Genomic DNA, 10,518 nt, shown 5'->3' with positions numbered 1-10,518 from the left:
GGATGGTGGGGTAGCCCACAATGGCTTGGCCGAGGTTTTGGACCCCGATGACTGCGCCCATAGGACGATCTTGCAATTGTTGAGACATGGTCGCCATGGCAATCTTGTGGGGAAAAGACACAAAATACTAAAGTTAAGGCTCCGTTCGTTTTCCGAAAGTACATAATTTGAAAGATATTTTCTTAGAAATGATCGATTTTTTCGCTTATAAAAATAAATAAATAAAAAATATTTTCATTACCCAATAAAATATTCGGAGATAGATTGTTGTCGGTAATAAAAAATATTTTTTATATATTAAGTTTATACATCGATATAAGTAATTATTTTAAATTATCTATTTTTACCGAAACTAACATAGCCTAAATAAGGTTTGAATTGAAGCTCGTCCTGAAGTTGAGATTCGATGTCTTGGCCAAACTCTAGGATGATAGTTCGTAGATTTTGGTGGGCAGCGATGCTGTGCGAATGACGACAGAGGGAAAACACGTGGATTTCTTGAACTTTTTTCCTCCTCCTTTCTTCTTTGGTCAAGATCGGAATTGGACTTTGACCCACCACAGTGAACTCTTTTGGGTAGTGATGGCGATTGTAGTGGAGAAATGAACAAAACTAGTGCACGAGAACAATGCCTTTGCCACTTTCAGATGCATTTTCGAAAGTATGTTTCGAGGAAGGTTTTCTTGGCATTTTTCACACTCTTTTTCACCTATTTAATGTTGAGATTCAAAGGTAAATAATATTAGAAAAGTCTCACATCGGATGAGTAATGTGTTGTGGAGCAGATAATATATTAAAGTCGACTCATAATTTGTTAGTTTATGATTTATGGCCTCAGATTTGGGCTTTTACTTGAAGTTGGTCCATTATTTATTTATTTAAATTTTTTTAGTGAGAGTTGGTATAACTAGATTTGTTGATAAGCTTAGACTTGGATTCTCGCTTGATGATCTCTCCCGATAAAAGTATCAAATTTCTGTTGTGCACTCCCAACATTTAGATCTTGCGTACTTTTCCCTAAAAATGTCTCGCAATTTTTCTTTATGGCATTCATTCGGAAGTATAACTATTCTAGTGATCACTTAACTAAGTGATTAATTAGGAGATTTTCCTTGCCTAAAAATCTCGCATTGATTTAATTTGATGAAATTATCTGACATGGCATGTCGGAGAAACGATGCCATCAGTGTACGCGTTTCGGATGATGTGGTTCGGTTGCAATACAAACCCTAAACCACGTGTTGAGTTGCAAATAGGAAATTGGGAGTGGCTCATAGAACAACCAACCGAGTGGAGACGAAGGAAGGAGAGGCTGAAGCTTAGGTCGAGCTAGTGATCAAAGTAGGTGAGCCCTGAAGACCCCTGAAGAGAAACTACAAGTTAAAGGAAGAAGTTGATAAGGCCGGAAGGTAATATGAAAGAGGGCGACCGCTCTCGCACAATTCATTGCTCGAGAGAAGGGAGTCTTCCAAAATGCATCGAGCGAAATGGAAAAAAAGGTTTAGAAGATAGGGATAGTACCGATAATGATAGAACGATTCCATTAAAAGAGTACAATTTTTCATTTCACTTTGGCACATTAGATTTAACTATCTTTAAACAAGGTGACATGGGATATGTGTATGTTTAAAATAATACTACCTAGGATTCTGATCGGAGATATGTAGTTGGAATAACTTATCAAGTGACCGATTTTCGAAAAATATAGCATTTAAGTATTCGCACGAAAAGTCATGGCACCATTAAGGTTCATACGAAAAATGTCATACTATTCTTGAAATTTAATAGGAGCATGAAGCTCTCAACTGAAAAGTTGACGGACTCAAGATCGAGAGAGAGATGAGTTAGTGATCCTGAAATTAAGTATTTGAACCTAAAAACCCCGCCCCCGACCCCCCGCTGTTTTTTTTTTTTTTTCAATCTTGTCAAGGTCTTGGGCCCCAGGTCCATTAGGTATACAAGGCCCTGTTGCTGGACTTCTTTCTTCCAAAGAGCAACAACAACTACGCAAGATTTAGCCTTAGAGATTAGCCAAATCCTCTAAGTTCTTTTACTTGGCCCATTTTACTTGTCTCTCTATGATGATGATTTCCAACCACTGTTTGGCGGACAAAGGATTTCCACCCTCCTCGACAGCTCCATCGGTGCCTCGACAGATCTCAACCACGTATTAGTTGTTTGGATGAACGAGATAAATGGATACACGAGTTAATTATTTGGATGATGAGATATCAGATGATCGATGGAGGCTGAGGATCTTGGCCCTTGTGAACTTTTTCTTTCATAAGCTTCCCGTAAGTCTGCATAGCATGATATTCCAACAATTACTTTGGGTTTGTTTGGTAATGTTTTTGTTCCTTTGATTCTGTTCCCCAAAGCAAAAAAGAATTAAAAGCATATTTGGTAATGCAAATGATTCTGATCTTGCTCTCGAGAACACTTTTGAATCAAAAATAAGAACAAAAAAAAGTTGATTTTCCAAAAAAAGAATACTTTTGACAATAAAAAAAGTAACGATAGTCTTCTCTTACTTTTGTCGGGCGATCGCGAGGCATGGGCTGGGTTAACTTTGACTTGACTGGATAAATTTTTTAAATAAAAATTTCATAAATTAATAAAAAAAATCAGAAAATTGATTAAAAAAATCCAAAAAATGAAAAATTCATAAAAAAAATCTAAAATTTTGGAAAAAATTAGAAATTCCAAAAAAAAAAAACTAGGAGATGGTTCATTTCAATTGGCCAATCCTATTTTTGACGATTTTGCCTTCCAATTTCTCCCAAATGACGATTTTGCCCCTCATGAGCAAATTGTTTCAAAAAATGCCAAAAATTCCCAAAAAATCTCAAAATGTAGGAAATGGGTCCATTCAACTAGCCAATCCTGTTTTTGGTGATTTTGCCTTCCGATTATTCCTAAGCCTTGCTGATTTGTTCTTGGAATACCATGTTGCATCATTGACCATTGGCATGGTATCCAAAGGTAAAATTGAGCCACCTATTTGGTAGAGATGAAATTTATGCATTCCGAGCAATAAAAGATAATTAAAGTCACCTCTTCCATTCTTGGTACATGCATAGCCTCAATAGAAGCATGGGAAAACAACAATTTTAGCTTATTGTCCTTCCAAGGAGCAAATCCGAAGCATCCCTATTTTGGACAAAAAGATATCATGGTGCAAGAGGATCACAACCGTGGGATCCGAGGAAAGTCATCAAATGTGATTATGTAATTATTTGATTTAAATGACAAATTGGGAAGAGAAATTATTTACCAAAACAGAAATTTTGTGCGCTTACCAAACGTGTTTCTATTCCAGGAATAGAAATTTCATACGGTTACCAAACGCGTTCTGATTCTCTAAAACTCAACTAGGGAACAAAATCTAAAAAATTAATTCTAATCAAAATCACTTTTTTTTAATAGAAACGTACTCACCAAAATATTTTATCAAAGTCATCCTCAAGTTTTGATCTAGCAATGATTTCCACTTAACTCTTTGGGTTCGCTTAATGCTTTCTCCTATATTTGGCCAAACAATATTATAGCTTTCTATGTTAACCCTAATTTGTAACTCGAGATCCGTCCATGTAGATTATTTTAACTAATGAAAGTGTTTAACCAATATCACAGCACTCGAATTGTCACATATTTTCGCCTTCTTTTGAGATTTCCTCCGTAAGAGCAGGCATGTGTGTCCACGATAATTGCCTCGTCCATGCGGAAAGGGGAGATTACGTACTTCATGAGGTTTAGTCGGATGTTCAAAGTTCTCCGAAAAAGCGACAAATTATATTGTGATTGGAGAAAATTGTAAAAAAATATTCTAAACCTATTGTATTTTTGTCAATTTAGTCATAGACTTTTAAATTTTGGTAATTGAATCTTAAACCATTTAACATTTTTTCAAGTGATTCCATGCTACCAATTTTATTGGAAATCGCTAGGGTGCATACCGATCGTTGTATGTGATATGGCCGGCGCTGAGGTGAACAATTTTTAATAATATATTTTTAAATTTATTAAGTTTTTCTTTTCTATTTTTTCTTTGCTTTTTTTTTCTTTCCTTAAAGTGGCTGCCATTGGGTCGTCGGGCTCTCGTTGGCCGTTGGCAAGGGCATCAACACCCTTGCTGGCCAATTTAAGAAAAAAAAAGGAAAAAAAAATGGAAAAAAACAAGAAAAAATAATAAGAAAATTCAAAAAAATATTTTAACAATTATTCATGTCAACGTCAATCATGCCACGTATGATGACTCGCGTCCACTTTAGCAACTTCCAACTAAAATTGGCCGAATGGGTTCAAAATATGAAAATGTTTAGGACTCAATTGACAAAACTAAAAGATTTAAGATTAAAATTTAGGATTTTTCGGATAATTTAATCCATACGGCTGACCAGCAAATTTTTGCTCCCACCTGTACACTGTTATCTGATTTCATCCATGTTGCTGTCATATTGTTGTCCAAGGAGAAAGTGTTTACTTTCAAATTCCAAGCGAAGGCCCTTCCTTCTTGGAACTCACAATGACTTTTCTTCAACCACGCCACTGGATGAGCCTCGTTCGGCCGATTAGGTGGAGATAAAGAATATAATTTCGCATGTTTGGAATTATGTGGGGGATATGACCAAACTATTTATCAAATTGGCATGTAAAAATGGTGATACGAGAAGAAGTTTTGAAAGCAATTTTTGAGCTTGTTTCGCTTGCTTAAATCCAATTTTATAAGAGCTTATATTAATAATTTTTCAATCAACATTACTCTAAAAGTTTAAAAAAGAAACAGGTTGCGTGATGAGCCTGCTGAGCAATAATTTATCTTCCTAGGTCATCTTATGATTCCTCGAATGTTAGTTGAGAGAGAGTTGAAAATTGCATGCATGTCTGTGTGATCACTTCAAAGATTATTGCCCAATTCATTGATCTTCATGTTTCAATCATGTCTTCATTATAAATAAAAAAAAGAAGAAGAAGAAATTCAAACGACATAGAATATAAATAAGAAAGCGTGTTTTCAACAATTTCACCAACCCCTTCATATGGTCAAACATGAGAGACAATCACTATCATCTGATAACTAATGCATTCTTTTATTATTTTTTTTATAAAATAAATTAAGTTAGGGAAGAGAAAATGAGAGGATCATGCTAAACCTAATCCCCGGCATGATTCGTTAATTATTTTCTCGTGTGTAGTAGGTGGTGGTCAAAGATAACGTAGGGATTCTATCTAGGGTTTCTGGTTTTGTTTTTACATTCTTGAGGCGCAACGACGTAGGCTTCGTCAAAGAAAGGCGTGCGTGGGTGGGGTGGGCGTATCCCGGGGACATCAGGCTTGTGTAAAGGATTCGAACTATACCCTCAACGGGAAAGTAGTGACCGCAAATGATTCCGTACGAACGGTGGAGAGTCGTGTTATGCTTGACTTCAAATGCACAAAGCTATCGGTCACTCGTTAGAATTGTGCTCCGATAAGATTTTCGTTCTCGACACTGGATGTTACACGTAATATTAAATACATTGCATGTGGTCAGTTCTCTTAGCTTTAAAATGATTCGTCTGCACATCAAAGGGTCTTATTGAGATTAGCTAAATCGATATGTCCCACCCCGGCTCAAAATACATGGATGACCTAAAAGTTTCACACGACAACGCCAACATATCAAATCCATTCATCAGAGGGATCAATTCCCGATTAGATTAACTTAAGGTATCAACTTATATGGTCGAAAGATCCCATGGATGGAACGTGCACGCAGATGTATTGGGCATTTAATTAAATGCTGAAGCGCTGTGGGTATCTTGGTAGATCACTTTAGCGAAAACACATACGGCTTTCTCTTATTGATCTCGGTACGTCTAGCATTTCTCTTTCTCGACTGCATAAGAATACAACAGAGAGATGGAGAAGTAGGTGAATGATGATGATCATGAACCCATGTTCGAGTCTTACTTTTCAGCTGGCGATCGACGTGGGGACGCATGTGCTTCCATAAACAAAACCCAGAGCGTCTCCTATTATTTCTCGCCAAGCTGGTTGACTCATCTGGTGGAGCCCCTACTTGATGAACTTGAACCATTCCATCTCTAAAGTCGGAAAACTTTGAGAGAGAGAGAGAGAGAGAGAGAGAGAGAGAGCCTCCTTGGGTTAGGTAGACAAGACAGAAGAAAATTGGAGCTTCTTCCTAAATAATTGTTGTCCACTTTTGCAGTTAGGATTGACATTTTCAAGTAAAAAACAATCAATTGGGGGGTGACTTCTTCTGATGATGATGAGGAAATTAAGGGGAAAGTAAAAAAAATTAGAGAAGTTCATGCGTTTGTTTGTATGTAGCAGGTCATGGTACCTTATAAAATGCACAACATGCCTTTGAGAACTTTTGCCTCAGTCTCTCCCTCTCCCTCCCTCCCTGTGATCTCTCTCTCTCTCTCTCTCTCTCTCTCTCCCTCCCGTCAAGAGACAACATGGCAACGGCTTCTCTCACGGCACCGGCACTGCTCATTCTACTGCTGGCTATTCCGGCGGAGGTGCATGGGGCAACTCACACTGTGGGCGATTCCTCGGGGTGGACCCAAAGTTATGACTATGGGACTTGGGCTGCTTCCCAGACTTTCAATGTTGGTGATACTCTTGGTATGCTAAGCTGACCGCTCACCATGGTCTTTCGTTCTTTCTTGGCATGTTAACTTCTACATTTGGCCTGACTCTTGTAAGCCTTGGAATTTCCCCCCAAAATGAAATATCGATGCGATTTCTAAATTTGCATCAAGGAGACACTTTATTCGAGGGAATGATACCAAAGATTCGATGCATCAAGCAATATAAACTTTGAGTCTGTCACAAGCTTTCGTCCATCCATTATGGCGATTTGGTTGCTAGTCTATACTAAGTTGTGTTTGGATCGAAATCACGCACTCTGATTGAAACCTGGAGAGGACATATGTGTGTGATTGGTTTAGACTACGTAACACCCAAATTTTATTTATGAGATTAGATTATTGACAGTGCAAAATTGTCAAAAGCTTGACATCACCAGGCAAAGTAGATCTTTTACCATTGACAGAGACGGCCATACTAATTCATTTTATAACATCATATCATAACAGATATTTATATTCTTTTACTTTTCATCTGGGATTTAATTTTAAGTAGACGGGCTGCATAATCTTCTTTCATACAACCCACAACCGTTCTACACTGGCTTTAGTGGTTGGTTAACCTTGCAAATTGTGATTAACCATGTCAAGCTTCATACAGATCCTAATCGAGACAGGTACTTTAAAATATTTTGTATGTGATGATAATGATGGCTTCTATCGCTTGAAGTAATTAGTCGATAAGAATTATTTTAAGTACCGATAATAATTTATATCTAAATATTTTCGTGAAACATGAAAAACAATATATATATATATATATATATATATATTTATAACGAATACAGCCCTTCGTTTAGACGGTTCCATAAACAAAGACGTTTGTAAACCTCGGAATAGGTAGTGTCGTGCGTTTCTATTATTCTGACCAATCATTTCAAACTCACTTTCCATATTTTGTTTTCTTCTACATACTTTCATCATTCTCCCCATCAATCATTTCTACACACTTTCCATATCTTGTTTTCTTTTGCATACTTTCATCATTCTCTTCATCAATCATTTATGCACACTTTTCATATTGTTTTCTTATGCAAGAGTCTATCGATATATATATATATATATTCGTTTGTTTCATAAGAGGTACACGTGGTTAATATCCTCTATTTTTCGAAAATAAAAACACCTCGGAGGATGTGACATTTGCCTAAATTGATGGTAACATCAAGCCAATCACTTGGAGCTAGATTGCTCAAATTCAGGCACTTATTTAATGTATTTCACCTTTCTTATAGTGCGTACATGTGTGAACTGTCTGAATTGACAACATATTATATCTTTATGAGAGGTTGAGATGTCCACGTAGACGTAGTTACACCAAATCGTTGACGCCGTGATGGTTTTTGGTGGTCTAGTTCTTTATGCTAGCACAATTATGATCTGCAAGAATGTCCCCTTTTAATCATAATCCAAATTTGGACCCAAAAAAAAAATATCATTATCCAAATTCGTTGACTTTTTCCTTTTCTATTTTTTGATACATCCAACTAGTGTTCTCGTATGCCTTGACCCACTCGGTCGATCAAGTGAGCAAAGACGACTACGACAACTGCAACGTCGGCAGCGCCCTGAAGTCCTTCACCGGCGGGAGCAGCACCATCACCCTTAGCTCAGCTGGCCCGATGTATTTCATTTGTCCCACGCTTGGCCACTGCTCCGGGGGCATGAGACTGGCGATCACCGTTGGCTCATCGAGCACCACCCCTAGCTCCCCATTGTCGCCTCCCTCCACGGGCACGCCGACTGGGTCTCCACCCTCCACCCCTACCGGAACAACCGCTCCACCGCCGCCTAAAGCCAACGGGGCCGCCGGTGCTTTCGGCATGAGCCATGTGATGATCGGAGTCTCATCTGTGGTAGTGACCGCGATTGCTCTAGTGTGCTAGGGAAGAGCCAGTGCAATTTGCTGTGGAATTCTGCCCTCTTTAGTTGGTTATTGTATGCAACATTTGGCGTGTGGAAAAACATGGTCTCTCGGATTCCATTTGATTATCTATTGAGGTATTTCTGATTCTTGAGCTATGTTAATTTGAATAAATTAGCTATGTATTCAACATATATAACTAACTAGAATTTTCATGACCATTATGAATTGTGCTAATTTGAACTTATTCTATAACTAACAATTGGAAGAATCACAATCTAATTAGCGCAACGGTGCTTATTTGTATTAATTTCTTAGTACATGTATACAAATATACGTCATAAATGGTGCAAAATATAATAATCTGAATTTAATATATTATTTGTAACTAATATATACTAACATATGTTCTCTTAAAAAAAAAATAAACGAGATGGGGCGGGGCACTACGGGGCACGGACAAACAGTCCGCTTTCATGTGGAAAATTCGCTTCGTCGGGGGAGGGGCACTACGGGGCACGATCCTAGGCGAAAACTAGAGGACTGATTGGATTGTTTTGGTCTTTTTTTTTTCTTTGAGTTTACAATTGTAAATAGAGCTGAGATTTTCCTAGCAAATAGTCTAGCAAATAGTCTTGACCAGTTGAAAAAGGTTCTACCTTGGAGCCAACGTCGGGCCAATTTTTGGGTAGTATGGTTAATTCGACCTTCGAAATCGAACCTAGTTTTCCCTAGAACCATGAACCTACCTACTACTCCCTAGAGCCGGCCCTAAAATGACATAGCTAGGCCGATTCCTGAATTGAACCGGCTAGGCCGGTTCCTGAATTGAACCCGACCATTTCTCAGCCATATCTTCAATTATCCTTGTTGGAATTTAACATCGAAAAATTCTACTAACTTCTATCGATGTTCGATTGCGAAATCGTCCAGGAATGTGCGTTGAATTACTAATGCATCCTCCATGAATCTTCAAACCCACGACAGTTCGTATACAATCACAAGCGTAAAGTATTATTATTTCACAGCGTAAAGTATTATTATTTCACAACGTAAATGCGAACGATTTTGAAGGTAAAGATGTATGCCTTTTTTGTGTTTATGAGAGAGAAAGAGAGGAGGGGAAGTAACGTACGTTCCTTTCTGACATTATTCAAATTTCAATATCACCATTGTACCCCTTTGGATATTATCTACATCTTTTATAGATAACAAGGTAGCCGTTCGAAAGGCACCTCTTCATAGACATACTACATCATGTACGTAAATATAACATCTCCCACTCGAACATGATGACCTTGATACTATCAAGAATATAAGGCAATTAATATCATCTACTTTATAATCACTTTATACTTGCAAACACGTCGTGTGACCGGTGAGTACATCTGCACTTGGGAGCTCAATTATGCACTTGTTAGGAATACATAATAGCTACAACCCCAAAAAAGAAAAACAATGTCTCACAGTACCCCGGACATATTTTGTTACATCAGTCCAAGTATACCTATCCCTTAAAGACTATACTTGACTATTCTTTACCCACTATGTGTTTACAATTATATATGCACTCACAAAAAACGATATAATTGGTCGACCAGTAAATACATGTGTAGATGTAAAACAACAATAGTCTTCCTTCGCAATTGTGTCACTCTCCTTTTCGAACAAGCTGCTTTCCTAGACACGTCCCATAAAGCCATATTAATTTCGTGACCGTCGATAACATGCTAAAGCAGCAACATTGATCTGTCACTTTGAGAATATAGTCAAAAGTAACATAGGGTACAAAATGAGGTAATCAATTCATAAGTTCCCTCAAGGACTCATGCGATGAGTAAATAGGGATAATCATACTCATCTCCTTTATTGGTCGAGTCTAGCACGTGTTGTAGCATCCTAGAAACCAGCTCTTTAAATTAGTGTCCTTTTTGACTGTAATGCTCAATTACTATCAAAGGGGATTGTAATTTGAGACAGAAATGCCCTTATCAATGA

At 37.7% G+C, this 10,518-nt stretch overlaps 1 protein-coding gene across 1 annotated transcript; it reads left to right on the top strand.

Annotated features, from left to right (window-relative positions):
- The first annotated feature begins 6,109 nt into the window (after positions 1–6,109).
- Positions 6,110–8,674, top strand: LOC115727702 (uclacyanin-3). The gene is made up of 2 exons (XM_030657967.2): positions 6,110–6,633; positions 8,148–8,674. The coding sequence occupies exons 1-2, from the start codon at positions 6,465–6,467 to the stop codon at positions 8,540–8,542; spliced, it is 564 nt and encodes a 187-aa protein (XP_030513827.2). The 5' UTR covers positions 6,110–6,464; the 3' UTR covers positions 8,543–8,674.
- The last annotated feature ends 1,844 nt before the right edge of the window (positions 8,675–10,518 follow it).

This window comes from Rhodamnia argentea, chromosome 9 (genome assembly GCF_020921035.1).
Source record: "Rhodamnia argentea isolate NSW1041297 chromosome 9, ASM2092103v1, whole genome shotgun sequence".
NCBI classification, from domain to species: Eukaryota; Viridiplantae; Streptophyta; class Magnoliopsida; order Myrtales; family Myrtaceae; genus Rhodamnia; species Rhodamnia argentea.
Note: the sequence above shows the minus strand (reverse complement) of the source record. Positions and strands in the feature narration are given on the sequence as shown.